Source organism: Theropithecus gelada, chromosome 11, assembly GCF_003255815.1.
Source record: "Theropithecus gelada isolate Dixy chromosome 11, Tgel_1.0, whole genome shotgun sequence".
NCBI lineage: Eukaryota > Metazoa > Chordata > Mammalia > Primates > Cercopithecidae > Theropithecus > Theropithecus gelada.
In genome coordinates, this window is record NC_037679.1 from 2374348 (window position 1) to 2394710 (window position 20363).

Genomic DNA, 20363 nt, shown 5'->3' on the forward strand with positions numbered 1-20363 from the left:
TTTAAAGCTTAATACAGGATGTTGTCCATGTCACAGAAAGTAATATACCCATATTACATTACACTTAACAGAAGACTTCTAGAACAATGTCTGTAACTGAGTAAACAATGTCATGAGAGGAGTATAGACAAGTGAAATTACACCCAGATACAAGTATATCAATGTCACATTAGGAATGTTTGGAAGAACAGAAAACTGCTCAACTATGAGAAACAGTGAAACATACTCTAACTTATATGGAAGTCAATGACATTTAAGAGTACAAATATTTCCTCATTTAAAATGTATATGAAAATGATAAAATGGATATGTAGTTTCTTTTGTTGTTGTTGTTGTTTTTTGAGACGGAGTCTCACTCTGTCACCCAGGCTGGAGTGCAGTGGCACAATCTTGGCTCACTGCAAACTCCGCCTCCCGGGTCCAAGTGATTCTCCTGCCTCAGCCTCCCGAGTAGCTGGGATTACAGGTGCACACCACCACACCCAGCTAATTTTTGTAGTTTTAGTAGAAACGGGGTTTTACCATGTTGGTCAGGTTGGTCTCGAACTCCTGACCTCGCAATCTGCCTGCTTCTGCCTCCAAAAGTGCTGGGACTACAGGCGTGAGCCACCGTGCCCTGCCAAAGATATGTAATTTCAATAGATTATTATTAAAGTAAATAAAACATATTTTAGTACAGTTGATGTTTTGTATCTGTTATTATTTAGTACATCTCACTACACTAAAGATTTTTAGTTCAGGATTATAGAGATGTTACCTTCCTCATTTATGTGCAGGCAAAAAGTCCAAAAGGAAACATCTCAACTTTTGCAATCCCATATACTTTTCTCTGTATTTGGATGGTCTGCAGCTCCTTGCAAGGGGGGAAACTCTCATTTGGACCACTTTACTTATTTATCAAGAGTGATCATAAATGTGCATTTCAGTACAAATGTTCACTCAATTTTATAACATTTGATATACAGCTAATTTCCTCGTATGTGGCACAGAGTAAGTGCTCAATATAATATCTGAGAGAGTGAGAAAATGAAAGAAAGAGCAAATAGATTTGTTCATTAAATTAAGTGTAGTGGTTAAGTTTCCTGAAAACATAAACTGACTTGTTTGATTTTATTATATTGCAATAAATAATTCATAAATGTGCAAGACTTTTTAAACTCACAGACTCTCAAAAATGAAAACATAATGCTTCCTTTCCAACTAATTTTCTGTCAATATCATGATCAAAAATCAACTTACTCCATTTCACAAAATATAAATCATATCTTTGTATATAGCAAGAGAGAAATAAAGGGGAAAAAAGTCTGTCATTTTAAGGGTAGGTATTGTTAACAAAATAAGAGATACCTCATAATAGAGACAATATGAAATTTAAAATGGATAAGAAAATAAGAGTACTGTTCAGAATAACAACTCCTGGAATATTGAATATAATCTTGAAAGAATCTTAATAGACTAAATAGATCATTACAAAAATAGACAGGAATGAGAGACCAGGGTAAGGAACACATTAGCTCACATCAAAACTTTCTTTCCAAACGTGTTTAATGTATAGTTTACTGTGTTAAAGTACTGATCAGAAGCTACAGTGATTTTGGTGTAGGCGAATTCCATTCTGTTCAAGCTAATTTTCTAAAAGGCAAGAAAATCTTCTAAAAAGTTTTCAAGTTATTTCTCCATGGTTTGAACTAAAGAAGTTCAAGTGTATTTCAAGCAGATACATATAGCATTTTGCAAGATTACATAAGTGGTGTAGTTCAAAGTAATACAATGATATTAGCCAAATGCATTGTAATTGGACAAAATGAATTTCTCCTGTAATATATGTGCTCTAGATTTCTAGGGTAAAAGCAAGAAGTTTCATATATCTACCAGTAAAAGCAACATTTCTTAAGCATATGCTGACACTTACTGAAAAAATAATTTTATAGTAATTTATTGTTTAATCCAGTCTATAATCTGAGGAAAACAGATGGCTTTTGCAAAGATGGTTGATTTTATCATCTGCATGGGGCTAGGAAAGACACAAAGAAGATGGTCTGTTGAGTCCTTGAAAAAACTAGATCAGGACTTAGCTCTTGATTGACAAAATCATGTCTCATCCATAAGTCGGAGAGTCAGGGTGGCTATTGCTCCAGTCTTGGTACAGCTAATTTTGGTGATGGTGGGTGGGGAAGGAGGTGAGAACATCAGTTCTGCCTCCCTTTTGCTGTATGACCTCTGGCAAGTCACTTCACCCTATTAGGCCTTGGATCCCCCATTTAAAAATGGCAAGAGCCTTTCCTACCTTTGTTGTAATGAGTGCTGACAGATTCTAACAAATTGCAATTATTGTTTTGTCCAAGTGAATGGCTTTAAAAATAAGTAAGATTTGTTAAATAAATTTAGATTAATTACATTGCAAGTCCCACAAACGCAAAGGCCACATCTATCTTGTTTAGCAGCACTTGGAAAGTACTCAGGTTTTGCAAAATAAATAAATTAGAGAATCTACATGGGACATTCAGTCAGTCAGACCAATTGTTCTATAGTCCAAGACTTATGCTCATACAACATCACGACAATAACTTCTCTGAGTTAGCATTTATCCCTTGTAAGGATCAAATACCATCACTTCTTTCATTTCTTTACACACATCTTTGATGAGTGGGGTCAGGAAACGGTCTTACATTTTAGAGAAACTGAGTAATAGAGTGACTAATAAGTAATAGAGTGACTGATAAAAGTCATACTGAGAATTAAAATTCAGGTCTCTGTATTCACATAACCACTGAGGATTCAGATTACTCTAAATGCATTTTGTGGGAAGTATCTTTCATACATCCTATAGTTACAAAAGTCCTTTCTCTGTAAGGAAATACTTTCTTGACATTTTTGGCTTTGGTGGTGGGGCAGGGGGAGTGGGGATTTAATTTTTCACAGAAATCCCTACAAAATTTGGACTTACATTTCAACTGAGAATAGGAAATATTATTTCAGAATCAGAAAAGATCAAAGTCTTCTTTTAAATGTACTGTACATATCAGCTTGGATGAAAGACTACTTGATACCCCTTTCTGAATGTGATACTTCTTTACTTATCCCAGGAGCCCTCATTTAAGACATTTAAGCAGCTCCCTAAATATTTTCCTGTCCTAATTATCTGGTGACCCTAAATCAGCAAAAAGAAAAAAATTAAAAGAATTCAATTATTCACAGATATAAGTGCCTAGAAATATATGTTAACCATAATTCTGAGTTAGAGGCTAATTATAGTAGTCTAATTTTCTGCCTCTTTTTAACTGTATTCTGTTTCTTCAATAATAAACATATGCTGCTTCTTCTATAATTTTAAAAAATCAATGTTGAAAACCAAAATAATATAATCATATTCACTGTCTTTCCTGATGTTGTATTTTGCTGGAGAAAATTACATAGCTAAGCTAAATATAATCCCAAGGTTATTATTCCCATTATGTGAAGCTTATATAATGTGCATCTCTTTTAGTTTTTCGTAATCATTGTGCTTTCACACTCTCTTTGAAAGCTTTGCTAGCCACGTTAAGTTCCCCAATGCAAAATAGCCGTTTGTCATGATGATTCATTTTTAAAAGAAGCCTGAGTGCTGTGAGTTCTTGGTTTTTCACCATTTTACACCTAAAATCCTATTTAGTCTGACCTAGAGAGATTCCCACTTACATTCTTCTCAGTAGAAACTGTCTTTATGTGATCAAGATGTTTTGAAGGGAATCATTATTTTTTGACCTAAAGGTGTGCATTGCCCATTGTCTCCTTTTGTGTATTTGTGGAATGACTCCTGGAGAGTCATTCATCAAAACAGAGAGGAAGGAAGGAATAGAAAACTATAGGAAATTCAGCAAATTAAGGAGGAAATTCAGTTTTCCATTTAACTAGTTAGTGTGTTCAGCCAAAGGAATTTCATGTGGGTAAGAGTTACCATATGATATGTCTCCTAATATTTAATTAAACCAGTACCATACTTTTCCCTGTTTCTGTAGTTTTCTCTTTTTAATGTGACCACAATAGGTTACGTAAGCTCATTTCTAACTCTATAATTTAAAATAGGTGTACGCACACACACACACACACAAACAGATAAAGTGATAATATGGTAAGTAATCTTAATTTTATTTATAAAATACAGTACGGCAGATTAATCATGGCTTTGGAGTTATTAGACGTGGATTCAAAATACTATTTCTTCATAATAGTCATGAAATTCTAAGCAAATTATGTAACCTCTTCGAGTTTCACTCAGCCCGTCAATGAAATGAAAGCAAGAATGTTAATAGTTTATAAAATAATAGAAATATAGATAAATAGATGTAATTGCTTAGTGTAATGCTTATATTCATGTAAAATATGGTACATATTTTAAAGTGTGCACTGTTTGTCTTTGCTTTCTCCTAACATTTGCTCTTCAATAGCCTCTGTTAGATTAAGTGATAGCTTGTTACTAGCCTCTATTAAATTATGTAACAGCTTTGGGAGAAGCACTTCATATTTAGAAGAAAATAATTTCTTCTAGATGATCTTAGCTACCGGTGGCTTCTAAATGAATTTCCTGTATTTATCACAATGGATAAACGACGATTTGTGTCTCAGACAAATGGCAATCTCTACATTGCAAATGTTGAGGCTTCTGACAAAGGCAATTATTCCTGCTTTGTTTCCAGTCCTTCTATTACAAAGAGCGTGTTCAGCAAATTCATCCCACTCATTCCAATACCTGAACGTAAGTATTTTATTTGTTACACTCTGTTTTCGCAAGGTTATCTACATATGGTATACTTACCGTAATGAAAAGAAATACCCAGTGAGGACTAGCTGGTTTTTCAGGAAGGACAATATAGAAGGGGATGCATGTTGAAGGGGCCAAAGGCTTGGTCCTAAGCTTTTTGCGTTGAGAAGATTCAGTTAATAAAATTGCTGTAAGAAGGTTGTGTTCGGATGAGTTGCCTCTAGCTCGGGAAATACACAGGGGACTGATACTTTAGTCAAGTTCTAGTGTATTGGTTACAGTGGAAATCGCTGGCATCTACTTTTTGTTTCACGGCCATTCCTACTTCTTAGTAAGCTCATGAAGAAATCAAATGATTTGTAGATCAAAACAAACAATAGTAACTGTAGAATGTTTTAAGTCATTTTGATTATTTTGGTATTTTTAAGAAACTATTTACATGATACAAATAAGTACAAAAATTGTCTTTTGTAATCTACATAATCAGCGTATGGTGCTACCCTGGTAGTACCACGGCAGATGACCACTGACAATCTGATTGGCCTTTCCCTAAGCTCCAATTGAACTACTTCCCCTTTAAAATGCACTGCTGCTTAAGAGAATCAAATCACAGTATACTTGCTTACTTTACATTATTTCTATCCAAGTCCTTCTGCTACATTAATATCAGCAAATTCAAGCTCATGAGAGCATACCAGCTTCAGATTAACAGATTTAGGTCTGGTTCCTGCCTTTACCCCTAAGTACAGTGTGATGATGGGAAAAATGCCATAATACCATTGAGGTTCCATTTTTATTTTTCTCTGCAAGACAACGCTCACATAATTGGTATTCAAAAAATATTGTTGACTTTCTGGCTCATTTTTCTTTTCTCAGTTTTAAGAGATAATCTCACCCCCTACTTCATAGACTGAAAAGAAGCCATCATGTAAAAATTCTCTTGATTTTCTTTCTACTCTTCCCCAGAAATACACTTGCAGTTCAGCACTTCTATTTATTTTCTGACTTTTTGTCTCAGTAGCAAAAATATTTCTCCCCCTGCTCAAGCTAAATTCTCCAGTTGTTCTGGTTCACATTCCATTTGTTTCAATTAGAAACTTCAATACATCACTTATTTTCTCCTTTCCTGAATCTTCAGATTCTACTCTACCTCATTCTGTCTGCATATTCTCTTGTATTCAACACAATTTTGAATTATTATGAATTCCTATTTGCTAAATCCAAAGGACACTTTGCAGTCCTTATTCTGTTCGAGCTTTGACACTGCCTCTTCTGCCTTTCATGAAGTTTTCTTTCTTCACCTAATTTCCTGAACTTTTCATCTCCCTTCTGCCTCTCTGACAAATTTCATAGAATATTCTTCACAAAATATTCTTCTTTCTTATATTTTCCTCTAATCTTTCCTAGATATTCTCACCCACTTATACATTTTCAACAGTATACCTTTGCAGGAGACTTCAAGTTCACAGCTCTGAAATTTTTCTTGTGTTTAGATCTCAATTCTTCCTGTATCCTGGACTTGTCCCCCCAAAAAGCTCTCAAAGATGTTAAGCTCAAAATGTCACAAATACACGTTATTTCTCCCCAAAACCTTCTCCTTTTCTTTAGCTTATTTAGCAACACAATTTTATTTCTAATAACTCAAGGTAGCATGATTTATTATCAAATCCCAATTTCCACTGATCTTCGGTACAGCTAACCCAGAGGTTCTTAATTAGTATGTAAGCACCTGGAGAGTTTTGGGAATAATGCAGGACCCAGACGTATTGATTCATCAGGCCTGGAATGTGACCCAGGAATCCACAAGTTGAACCAGTATCCTAGGTGATTCTGATGATTGAGCCTTTAATCTACACCTTGAGAAACATTGATCCAAGGAGCCGTCCTGTTGATTCTGCCTCTAAAATACAATTTATATTTACTATTTCCTTTCTGTTTTCATGGTAACTATGCCCTAGTGTTGGCCCTCACCTGTTTTGCCTAAAGTGTTGAAACAGTGTTTTATGGACCTCTGAGATTGTCTTCTATGTATATTTCTCCTCTCCATGCTCCATCCTTTAAAAATGCCAACAAGGTCTTCGACTTAAACCAAAGATATGATCCATATTACGTCTCTTACCAAGTCCCAGTGGTAGTTACTTGATACGATTTGGCTGTGTCCTCACCCAAATCTCACCTCGAATTGTAATAGTCTTCACTCGTCAAGGGCGGGGCCAGGTGGAGATAATTGAATCATGGGGGGCTGTTTCCCCCATACTGTTCTTGTAGTAGTGAATAAGTCTCATGAGATCTGATGGTTGTATAAAGGGGAGTTCCCCCTGCACATGCTGTCTCTTGCCCACTGCCATGTAAGATTTCCCGTTGCTCTTCCTTAATCTTCCACCACGATTGTGAGACCTCCCGTTATGCAGAACTGTGAGTCAATTAAACCTGTTTCCTTTATATATTACCTAGTCTCAGATATGTCTTTATTAGCAGAGTGAGAACAGACTAATACATTACTTATTGAGAAAATTCGTCTCAAAATCTTTCTATCATTTTTTCAGTCCTTCTAGATTGTGGGTTCCAGCTCATATACTTCAGCATCATTTGAGTTCCTAGACCTTTTAAAATTCCTTGCACACTCCTGGAGCTTTGTCATAATATGCTGTTTGCTCAACCTGAACTGGTCAAATTTAAATGCCATATTTGCCTCAGAGTCCTATAGCCCTTACCTACTTCTAACTACCCGCCTCATCAGTCACTCTTTCAGAGTACCCATTTTGGTTTGGGTTATATATCATTATTTATTTATTTGTCTCTTTAGTATTTTACAGTGTGAGGTACACACTCAATTTGTGATCCTAAATAATGCCTTTCACCTTTCTGAACCTGATTTTCTCTGTAAGCCTGAAGGATTAACACATCTTTCAGGACTGATATGCTAAATAAGTGTTTATTTTGAAGAGTGCTGTGTTGTCTGAGTAAATGTTTTCCTTCTTTCCCTCTCTCCTTCTCTCTTTTCAATTTGTTTCCCTTTGCCTTTATCTCTGGGCATTTCTTTTCTCCTTAGTTTCTTGCCTTGCATCTTTCTTTTCTACTCTCTTCTCTTTCTTCTCTTTCCTTCTCCTTAATTTTCTTTCTCTATCTTCCCGAGTTCCATGCAGCAGTGATCACAATGTTTGCCACGTATCTGTTGTTCACTAAAGACAGGAATTTTTTGTTTGTTTGTTTTGAGACGGAGTCTCGCTCTGCCGCCCAGGCTGGAGTGCAGTGGCCAGATCTCAGCTCACTGCAAGCTCCGCCTCCCGGGTTTAAGCCATTCTCCTGTCTCAGCCTCCCGAGTAGCTGGGACTACAGGAGCCGGCCACCTCGCCTGGCTAGTTTTTTTGGTATTTTTTAGTAGAGACGGGGTTTCACCGTGTTAGCCAGGATGATCTTGAGCTCCTGACCTCGTGATCCGCCCATCTCAGCCTCCCAAAGTGCTGGGATTACAGGTTTGAGCCACCGCGCCGGGCCAAAACAGGAATTTTTTTAGTAAATTAAGTCACATTGGTTATGCAGCTGCCAGAATGAGCCAATATTTATGAAAATGCTGGGAAGTTATACTATATTCATACTGTGCATAGACAAACAAGTCTATCCATTATGACATGACCAGTACCTGTACAGAGAAGCTTCCATATTGAAGCAGCTCTAATCCTACAGAATTACCATGTTTAAGAGTAACTACTATTGTGCCTAATAATTAGTGAACATTTGTGTTTCTCTTAATATTAGGAACAACAAAACCATATCCTGCTGATATTGTAGTTCAGTTCAAGGATGTATATGCACTGATGGGCCAAAATGTGACCTTAGAATGTTTTGCACTTGGAAAGTAAGTATACTGACACTTTCATTAATATATATAGAAATAGTACCATTTTAGGAAATAAATAATTGTTTAGCTGTAAACATAAAGTAATTGTCTTTTAAGTGTGTGAAACTTTAGCACTGGTATCTTCTGTTTAAAGTCCTGTTCCGGATATCCGATGGCGGAAGGTTCTAGAACCAATGCCAAGCACTGCTGAGATTAGCACCTCTGGGGCTGTTCTTAAGATCTTCAATATTCAGCTAGAAGATGAAGGCATCTATGAATGTGAGGCTGAGAACATTAGAGGAAAGGATAAACATCAAGCAAGAATTTATGTTCAAGGTAGATATATTAATTTTGTATAAATTTCATCAATATCTTATTTAAAACCATTTCCATACTTGAAAAACTACTATATAATGATTAATAGTTTTAACAACAGTGATGTATGTTACATCATGGAGAAAGATAAAATATTTCTCATATGTCTAATGAAGTCACAACTATGAGTTATAGAATTTATGAACTTATTACCAATTGAACCATAGGTAATAGCAATGGATCAATAGAAGTGTTATTGGTAATTTTCAGAATATACACTTAATGTAGTTTGTTTACTCATTTTATCACTGTCTTTTTTCAGTATCTTTTTATTTATAGAAGAAGCTATATGTTATGACTTAAGTCAGTGGTTTGCAAACTTAAGCATGCATCAACATCACATGGAGGGCTTGTTAAAACACAGATTGCTGGGCCAAACTCTCAGAATTTTTAATTCAGAGGTCTGTTAAGGGTTCATGAATTTGTATTTTTAACAAATTCCTAAAGGATGCTGCTACTATTGGTCCTGAAGCCACACTTTGAGAACCACTGGTCTAAGGAATCTTTTTTTTTTTTTTTTTTTGACAAAATTATCTTGGCACAAACCTTTCATTTTCACACATTAAAATAAACTTACATTTGGGGAGAGAGATTTTTTTTCAGGCCACATTGGAAACTTTCCAGACTGAAACTATAATGTTCCACAACATGAACCTCGCAGGTCACAACTAAAGAAACATGGAGGGCTTCCACAGGATTATTCACTTTTAACTCTGGCTACTGTCCCATTTCACTTTCTCCTGTCTCTCCCAAAAAGGAATAAAAAATTTGACAGATTCACCCATACTCTCTAAAAGTGTTGTTTCCATCTCCAGTTTTTCTTCTCTCTTAAATGCACTCCAACATGATTTGCATCTCTACCTCTCCACAGAAACCTTTCTTTTCATCATCACAGACTTCCATATTGCTAAAGCTAACGATCAATTCTCAGTTGTACTTGTTTGATCTAACAGCAGTGGTGGTCACAGTTGGTCCCTCCCTTCTTCATGATTCACTTTCTGTGCTTCATGTCTGCAACCCACTTTGTTATTCATTTCCTTGTATCATCTTTCATTCTCCATTGCCTTTCAACTCCATACCTTTCTAACATTGGCATGATCAGGGTTCCATCTGTGAACCCCATCTCCATTTCAGCCACTCCCTTTATGATCCCATGCATGATCATGGCTTTAGACACACTCTATACCCTGAATGCTCTAACCCAAACATTTACGCTGAACTTCAGACTTGTATATCCAATGCCACAGTAATGTTAATGTGATAAATATCAAGTGTGCTGAAATGGCCTCCTGAAAGGAAGAAAATTCTAGGTAAGATCCTTTAAACTTTTGAAATAAATCCACCACTTTCTACTAGGTTTCTAAAGCTTATAGACCTGTTTTATTCAACATATTAAGAAAACTACACTCCAGGTTCTCAACAGAGTAGTATTTTGAACTGTCTAATATCTAAAGCCTTAGAAGAACCAAGGTGACAGAGCACGTATTTATAGCAGGTAATTTAAGATAAATGTTATTTATTCTTTACTAATGCAGCATACTAAGTATTATCTTTAGGTCTGATCACATCACTAGAAGGTTACATAATTAAGCCATATATAGAATGTGTCAATCCAGTTCAATTATTCATTACATGATGTAATAGCAAATGTCTGTGTTGTCCATGTGAGGCCAAGACAGGAAGGGTGCTGATATTCCTGTATTATGTATTGCTAAGATTGTATACAAAATAAAACATCTCTCAATTAACATGAACATATCCACCAATATTTTAAAAAATATCTCCCTATGTTACAGACAAATGTAATGATAAGTGAAAACATGTACTAAATGAGATTATATATGCTGTAAAATATATAGGTGTACATATGTCTACATGTATAATGTATACATTATAATGTATATTGTTGGTATTTGGTGACATAAAAATGTTTTCTAGTTTTCAAATTTCTAGTATTTTATTATTCGTTAAATGCTTTTTATAAGATGTATATATTGCTTTTGCCATAAAACTAACACAAGTTCCCAGTTTCAAAGAAAATTAAATATTATTCTCCACTCAGGATTCTTTCCTACTACTTCCTTTTTATTTTATATTAATTTATTTATCTGCATTTATTTGGACTAGATAACTGAAATAATCAAAAAGACTGTCAAACTGTTTACTTGCCTGTTCTCTAGAAATATTATTTTCTTTGGAAAAATTTTAGCATTTTCTCATTTTTATGGATGTTTCTTTAGGTATAAAGTAGATCAGATTAAAGAATGAGACTGAGTTCAATTTTACTAATGCATGGATTTCACCAATAATAGCTACTGTATATAGTTTCTAATATGGAAAGAGTATATTTAGGTGTCCAAGTCATTTTTCTAGCACCACAGTAAGATGTTACAGTGGCCACTAGCTGAAAGTTCCATCAAAATGAAGATACTGTATACCTGAGGGAGTGGGAAAAAAATCTGAGTCTTTTTTTTTTTTTTTTTTTTGAGACGGAGTCTCGCTCTGTCGCCCAGGCTGGAGTGCAGTGGCCGGATCTCAGCTCACTGCAAGCTCCACCTCCTGGGTTTACACCATTCTCCTGCCTCAGCCTCCCGAGTAGCTGGGACTACAGGCGCCCGCCACCTCGCCCGGCTAAGTTTTTGTATTTTTTAGTAGAGACGGGGTTTCACCGTGTCAGCCAGGATGGTCTCGATCTCCTGACCTCGTGATCCACCCGTCTCGGCCTCCCAAAGTGCTGGGATTACAGGCTTGAGCCACCGCGCCCGGCCAAAAATCTGAGTCTTTAAACAAAATGTTAAGAGATGGTGTCATATTGAATTGAGATGTAATTCTTTAAAACCTCAATTGTCATTTTTACAGACTTGAAAGGTTTATGTTATGAGCAGAAAAAGTCAATTATTTTAGTACTAATTATAACTCAACTTTTCCACAAAACATGATTTACAAATGGAAAAATAATGAGTTATAGTTACCTCCTGCTGTAATAACACAGGATTTGCATAGGTTAAACCTATGAAAAGACAAGGCCTATTACTGAATTCGGGATACCTACACTACCTGATGTATTCTGCAGAATTAGTTTAACTAAATGTAATATTTATACTCTGGAGATTATGATGGATCCTGAGACTTTGATTTAACATTTACAATGTTCCTTACTTTTTAGCATTCCCTGAGTGGGTAGAACATATCAATGACACAGAGGTGGACATAGGCAGTGACCTCTACTGGCCTTGTGTGGCCACAGGGAAGCCCATCCCTACAATCCGATGGCTGAAAAATGGATATGCGGTATGTATGTTCAAGTGCTTTGCTGTTCCTGAGTCCCTGTTCAAGCAGTGTTTCAGGGTAGTCCTGGGATACATTTAGCAGGAGAGACAATAGAGAAAGGGTACTTGGGCCCTGAACTATAAAAGCTTCTGAAAAAAGACAAACAAAAACTGAACATAAAGTATCTTCTTTCAGTTTAAACAACTTTCTGTAATCTTACTCTACCTTCTTTCTCTCTCTCTCCTTTTTTTTTCCTTTGTTCCACTTTTCCACCCTCTTCCTACTCATCCATCTCCAATACCTGATATTGTCCTCTTTTTCTTGCCACTATTTTCCTGTACCCCACAGAGACAGAGGTAAGAGTGAAGCTCTAAGTCCTACCTTTGGCCCTGGGGACAAGTAGCAGCAGTGGGATTCTTCTCTACCTTCCCACTGTAATCTCCCAGCTGGTCCAAGAGGGGAAAAGGTGGACTCTCAGCTGTGTAGGATGAATAGAACAAGAGCCTTTGGGCATGGTAAGTGGGTTTTCCTTTCCCATGCCGTGAAAATCCCACTTAGTTCATCTTAGGTAACAGTGGGGGCAGATGAACATAATGTATCTAAATTAAAAGACAACCAAGCCCAGACCTAAGTGAAAGTATTTCTATTAAAGTCCATTGAGAATATGTTTCAATTTTATTCTTTTCAGTATCATAAAGGGGAATTAAGACTGTATGATGTGACTTTTGAAAATGCCGGAATGTATCAGTGCATAGCTGAAAACACATATGGAGCCATTTATGCAAATGCTGAGTTGAAGATCCTGGGTCAGTATCATTTCTAATTTCTGTTAAACATTCATCAAGAAAGTGACATAGTAAAAAAGATGCCGGCGTATCCATAGATCACATTTGATTTCACATTACATTCTTTTATTTACAATGTTAAAAACTTTTAACATGCATTTGGGAACGAAATGATACGGTTTTTCCTTTCATTGAAGAACATGTAAGTAGGGAGAAAGTAACGCTTTAAACTTTTCTTATGCTGGTTGAATTTCCAACTACATACAAATTCCTATTTCATGAAATTGCATCATTTTATTTTTAGCTAAGAAGCTGAATTCTATAATAAATTTGAAGGAACATGGAATATAATTGTTTTTAGCATTTTTTAATGATAAAGCACAATTTACACATGCCAATTTTGACAAGTCTTATCCTCTCATATGCCTGGAGACTGAACACTGCCTGAAGAATCACATAACATTGAAGACTGATGTTAAAACACTGCATGTGATCAGCGACAGATGGGTGTCTGGCACTTCGGGGGCATTCTCAGTCCCCGGGTCTCATACACTACAGTTGCTATTCAAAACCTTTAGGACATTCTGCTGGTCCCTTACTGCACCCTGACTCTCGCTTTTATATTGTATTCTTGTGCTCCATGAAAATTGAAATCTTTTGGCATAAAGTATTTCAACTTCCCATCCATCACTCAAAGCTATCTCTTTACTACATTGTCTTTTCAATACTTTTTATCTAGAGAAGAAAGCGTCTCTCCTAAGCAAACATGAAACAATTATTTTACCTCTTTGCTCTATATTCATTCCTTTTCACTTTCCCTGATACTTGATATCAGCAACTATTCATTCTTGTGTGTGTGTGTGTGTGTGTGTGTGTGTGTGTGTGTGTGAACATATATCCACCAGCTGCCTCTCTTAGTCATACAGGATTTCTAGTCCTATATGATGCTTAAGCTTTCTTATCTTTTGTCTTTGGTGATTCTGAGCTGTCAAACCTCACAGACCATTTCTTCTCTATCTCCTTCATTGTCACCTTTTTCACCCTCTCCTCTGCCTGGCTAGAAATCTTGTTCTATCCCAGCATTCCATCCCTCTGATCCATTTCATTTCCTTTTCTGTATTCTACATTATTATTCCTGGATTTTTATTTTTATTTTTAAAATATCTAGTTAATTTTTTGTTCATTTCCTATTACCTACCAGTGATCCCTTTACTTATATCTCTGGCCCAGATAATTATCCTCAGCTTCAATCGCAATATAAATAATTCCTAGTAGCAACGTTCATTTGGATAACCCCACAGATAATCCAAGCTTAGCATGTCTGCAGCTGAATTCATTATTAATGTCTCCCACCCACATTCACATCTTCTCTTCCTCAAAGATTCTTTGTTCTAAAGAATGGCAGAGTCTACCACATCCCTTCCCCATCCAGTACATCCACTAATCTCCAATTTACACCAGAAATATCTCCCATTATGACTACTTTATTTATATTCATTACAACTACTTTACAAAAGTCTATTTTATTGAGACAGAGTTTCGCCTATTACCCAAGCTAAAGTGCAGTGGTGTGATCTCAGTTTACTGCAGTTTCTGCCTCCTGTGCTCAAGCCATCCTCCCACCGCAGCCTCCCAAGTAGCTGAGACAACAGGCACAGTCCACCACACCCAGCTAAGTTTTGTATTTTTTTATAGAGATGGAGTTTCACCATGTTGTTCAGGCTGGTCCAGAACTCCTGAGTTCAAGCGGTCTGCACACTTTGGCCTCCCAAAAAGTGTTGGAATTTACAGGCATGAGCCACTGTGCCTGGCCCTAAAGTCTTACTGTATTATGTCCTTTTCATGTTATTTGAAAGAGTTGTCACGAAGTCAAGTCATATTGTAAGTAGTGAATTCAGGAAGTCAGGCTTTTTCTTCTAGCATTAGTTACTGAAAAGGTAAAGCAATGACTCAATGCGGCCACTTCTATTCTTACTGCACCTAAAGAAAACTCTTCAAAACATTGGTATCACTACAAATTGATTGACACTAAAAGAAAATGATAGAAAATGAGAGAGTTATAATAAAGAATTAAAGAAAACTATCCTCAATAAGTTAAGGCCATCTTAATTTTAACATTCCCAGCCACTTATTAATGCTGAGGATCATACTCTATTTCTTCCTCCCTATGGCCTAAATGTTCTGATAATATATTTACTGTAGTTACTTGGGTATCAAGCAAGCACAAGCTCAGATATCTTCGGTACAAAGGAATAGAAAATCATTGTGACTCTTAGAGAGGAAGTCAGTTTGAATTCTGTCCCAAATGTAAATTTTATTTTCTGTTAAAGTTCATATCTTCATTTGTTTCAAAAGAGAAGTATAAAAACACCTCAGCTCAGACTGAAAGATGTCTATATATTTAGCCTAGAATTGCCAAATCATTTAATGGCTATTAATATAATTAGCAAACTGAGCAATTTGATCCTCCCCAGATCAATAGCTCTGGACAGGTTTAAATTTGTCTCAATCTATTCTATTCTTGTTTTTTATACTCTTATGAACAGTGCTTCTCCCTTCCTCTCTTTTCTTGGGTTATTTAGTTAATTCATGTGTTCATCCAGCAAATATTTATTGAGCACTTACTCTACACCAGATGCTATTCCTTTAATAGGCTCATATACTGCAATAAAGAACCAAAGAGATAAGAAATGCATCGTACCATCTTCTCAGTTGAGAGGAAGAATATCCCCTTATTTTTGCCACTTCCAAAACATACATAGGAATACAGTCTAGATCCTGTTGTTAGAAATTCAAATATTAGATAAATCTGAAGTCATTTAAAGGACCACACCAAATCAACTATTTCATTGAAATCCAAACTGATTCAAGGAAAATCCTTATTTTTAGATGAATTTTGGTTTTTAAAATATAATCCTATTAAATTTTCTTTCATGTTTTAGAAGCAATATGTCATGTCACAAAAAATGTTTATTGAGCCTACACAAAATACTCACTACTGTGTTAGGTGTACAACATAGGTTGGTTGCTTACTAATTTATTTATTGCCAATTATCATAATCCAGACTAGCGAAACAATGGAATAGAATGAATCTTTGCCACAAAAAAATGTCTTCTTCATCAGCAGCAGTGGCCGTACCTAGGAGCACATTAGAAGTGCGGAATCCCAGGCTCACCCCAGACCTGCTGAATGGACACTTTAAAAAGATCCCCAGGTGATTTTAATACAAAGATAAATTTGAGAATGACCAGATCAGAGGATGAAGAGTCAAAATCCAGATGAAGATATGCTTAGGCCTAGAAAAGCCTCCAGAAAGTACACAGTTACAGATAATTGTAATGTGTTGAAATACGTGGATGAAATCTCTTTGGAGTCTGCCAAGGGAAGAGGAGAGTGAGCAGTGGATTAAATGTGGGGACCTTGAGGAAAGTTAGAGCATACCATCAAGGGAGTAACTTAAAAACCTCTATATTCTGTTCTGATAATTATTGTTCTGTACTTGGAGGTAAGGATGAACTACAAATGATCATATACTCCTTAGTTAGTTTATTAGAACCATTATTCCCATAGCTGTTTATAGATAGATCCTGAAAGTAGGGCTCCAGTTATTTTGGCATTTTGCAGAGTATTTGCATACAGGTGATGCTCAGTAATTGTATAAAGAAGGAGAGACTGCATTGTTTAATCAGAAGCACATGCTTTGGAAACAGAAGGACCTAGATTCAAATGTGACTCCCACTTGTTACAACCTGTGGCACCTTTGCTGAATTAGATAATCCTAATAGATTTCAATTTTCTCATTTATAAACTGGGTATAGTTCAGTCAACATGTGGTTTAGAGGATTGATTAGGACCATATGTCAGTGTGTATAATGCTGGTCAATTTTCTTCAGCCTTTCACTTTACTTTCCTTGTGGAATTGAGTCAAAGCAACGGAATTCAGTGTTAATTTTAAGGTAAGTGTGTATAAAACATTTTATTGAAATTAAAGTTATTTAGTTATTGAGACAGGGTCTCACGGTGTTTCCCAGGCTGGAGTGCAGTGGTGCGATCACGGCTCACAGGAGCTTTGATCTTCTAGGTTCAGGTGATCCTCCACCTCAGCCTCCTTGATAGCTGGGACTGCAGGCATGCACCAACATTTCCAGCTAATTTTGGGTATTTTAGGTAGAGATGGAGTTTCACCGTGTTATCCAGTGCACTCTCAAACTCCTGGGCTAAGCCATCTGCCCACCTCAGCCTCCAAAAGTGCTGGGATTATAGGTGTGAGCCACCATGCCTGGACTCTAATTAAGGTTTCTAATAATCAATTCAGTGATCATCAAGAACTGTACATTGGAATTGGGTGAATTTTATAAGTCAAAGTTATTAAATAAAAGTTACAAAGCATTAGGTATAGAATGCCTATTGGTGATAGCTGATCATATTTACTGAGATTAATCTTTTCCATTAACTATTAAAGGAGAATAAAAGATTCTACAACACAGAAGCAATGTTTAGGCTTTACAAACGGAAAGAGAAAAATAACAATTTGTTTTCTTTTTAGCGTTGGCTCCAACTTTTGAAATGAATCCTATGAAGAAGAAGATCCTGGCTGCTAAAGGTGGAAGGGTGATAATTGAATGCAAACCTAAAGCTGCACCGAAACCAAAGTTTTCATGGAGTAAAGGGACAGAGTGGCTTGTCAATAGTAGCAGGTCAGTGCTGAAACTAGAAATCCAATTGCAACAAACTGTTTGAAAAAGTTTGTTTTATAGAAGACTTATTTATATGTGAATAATGAAAATGTTGTTTGCTCTAAATTATTTTTTTTCACAGAAGATCCTGTAGTTCTAAGATGGAATAGAAATACCTATCCCTGTCAGTATCTATTATAATGAAGGTTCAATTAACAGGACTCTGTAATGTATAAGGAGTTTAGAAAATTGAAGCTCAGAGGTGTTTTTTGTCTTGTTGTTATAAATTGCCCAATGTCACACAGTTAATAAACAATAGGAAATAAAATAGGATCTCTCTAACATATTTTCCCCCAATATAGGCATCTATATCCATTCATATTCAACTGAATTTTATGCAATTAGTCTATTATTTTTGTAGAAAAATAAAAAAGTGATTTCAAAGTGCAAATAATCTCTTCCCATCTTGAAATGAACAAGATGTTATCATCATCTTCCTTATAAGTGAACAATCTACCAATGTTTCGGTGGTTTGGGGACAAGATGAAAAAGCAGTATACAACTTATATAGATTATTTGTGTAAAAGCTACACTGAACAGTTTGTATGTTTCCTAGAAGAAGTAATATTGAGTGCAAAAATTAGGAGGAGGAGAAAGCCAGAATGGGAAATGGGAGGGATGGGACATGGGCATTGGCTTTGGGGTGTATTCCAGAACGTGAGGGCAGCATGCACAAAGACCCTGTGGTGAGAAGTTTAGAATGTGTAAGAAATTGCAGAAACTGAAATCAGTGTGATTTGTCTTTAGAGGAAAATGGAGGAGACTTTTAAGAGATGAGACATAATAAACCAGATCATCAATGACAAAATTTTCTATGCTAAGGGTCTTGGGCTTCATCTAAGAGTAATGGAAATCTGTTTAAAGTCTTAAACAGGGGAGGACTAGGATGACTTTTGTCATTTGAAAGACAATTATTAATCAAGTGTAGAAAATACATTATTTTCTTCACAGTAACCCAATAAAGTAACATGGGAATTATCATCCATATTTTGATGTGTCTAAAGCTTGGTAAAGTTAAAGTGACCTTCTGAAAAAATATATTGATGTTATCCAAACTAGAACTTGAAGCTGTAAGACACTGATAGGAATTGAGAATATGCCAATACAGCCCTCTTATTAGGATGAGCACAGGCACAGCTGTTTATGGAATGGGGGAAGAGGGCAGGGACATCAGGGGCTTCCCTGAACACATTAACTTTTAAAGTTAATATGTTTGACCTAAGAATTGTTAAGATTTTAACAAGAACTGTTAAAGGAAAAGTCCATTTGTTCAATTTGCTGACATTAATGTTCAGACAATGAGCAATGCGGAGACCATGATCAAAGGGCAGCTGCACGTGTAGGTGCGTACTCCTTCCACAACCTAGGGCAGGGCATTCTGCATTGGACAAACCATTAGTTCTCCTCCTTGATAATAAAATCTTTTTCTGATTCTGATGACGACCCATGTCATGGACCTCTTCAACTAAGGATTTCGCAGAACTATGTTTCATGGACTTGTTTTTCCTAAATATCAATATGTGTTCAAAAAAAGAAGAGAAAGATCTAGCTCCTGAAATTTTAGTTTGATTGTGTTATATTTTTAAAGCCTTTGAAATCAAATTGCATTATTTCCTTGATGAAAGAGTCTATAAATCTAATTTTTACTTAGTACTTTAACCCATTAATATCTCAGTGTAAATACCATTTTATAGTAGATATAGTATTCATATGCAAATATATTTGAATTGTAAAATGATACATATAAAAAGCTAAACATAAAAATTTTGGTGTTTATTTTGAAAAAGAATACCCAAGGACTAACTAAATACTGGTCTTTAAGTATAAATATAATCTTATTCTTCTGAATGTAATTATAAAAACCATTTCCACGTAACTAAGTTCTTTCTGTATCTGGTTAGTGGCCTAAACAGTGGTTTCTGTGATACTTGGGAGAAGCTATGTATCTTGATAAATGGTAATTAGGTTATCATTTTATGATTTTATTTTTGGCTCAAATGATATACTTTCCGCAGCAGAATTTCTTTGTAATTAACAGAATTAAGTTAGTTGCTAATTTAAATTCAATGGATTGCTATTAGCTCTAAAGTCACTTTTATTTAAACCACTTATAGGAAGGGATCTCCATTAGTCTTTTCTACTCCAGAGGTTATTCTGGAGCAATATTGGCAATAATAAGTGACCAATTGATTAAAGACCAGATTGTTCCTAGTTTGTTTAACACCTGATCTATATATCATAGTATCTGGAAATAAGGATACGATCTTGAGAGTTTAATCTATATTGCTTTAAGAATAAGGATAATTATTACAAAAAATCAGGTTTTCTAAATATTTTTATTAAAAAATAATTTTAATCTCAAGGGAAATGTACCTGAAAGTATAAATGAGATGAATGACACATGGAATTTTGTATACCCTTTAAAGATGGTAAAGATCAGTCGAAAACTAAGTAAGCTAAAAATATTAGCGTGATTTAAGAAAGAAACATGATTGTTTTTTCCACTGCTACTTGATTATAATTTTTGTTGTGTTTCTTGAAAAATAATTAAATGAGAGGGATGTGGGAACTTGGCTGAGGACTTACACTAGAGCTTAGTGAGAAAAAGCGTGAC

The 20363-nt window shown here is 35.7% G+C and overlaps 1 protein-coding gene across 4 annotated transcripts in view; it reads left to right on the plus strand.

Moving 5' to 3' along the window:
• CNTN1 (contactin 1) overlaps positions 1-20363 on the plus strand; it is a 393997-nt gene that overhangs the window by 246211 nt on the left and 127423 nt on the right. For all 4 annotated transcript variants that reach the window (XM_025403303.1, XM_025403305.1, XM_025403304.1 and 1 more), the window contains exons 7-12: positions 4529-4735; positions 8501-8600; positions 8737-8918; positions 12124-12248; positions 12916-13033; positions 17560-17710. In XM_025403303.1, coding sequence (XP_025259088.1) covers positions 4529-4735; positions 8501-8600; positions 8737-8918; positions 12124-12248; positions 12916-13033; positions 17560-17710 — 883 coding nt within the window. The remainder of the gene's footprint in view (positions 1-4528; positions 4736-8500; positions 8601-8736; positions 8919-12123; positions 12249-12915; positions 13034-17559; positions 17711-20363) is intronic.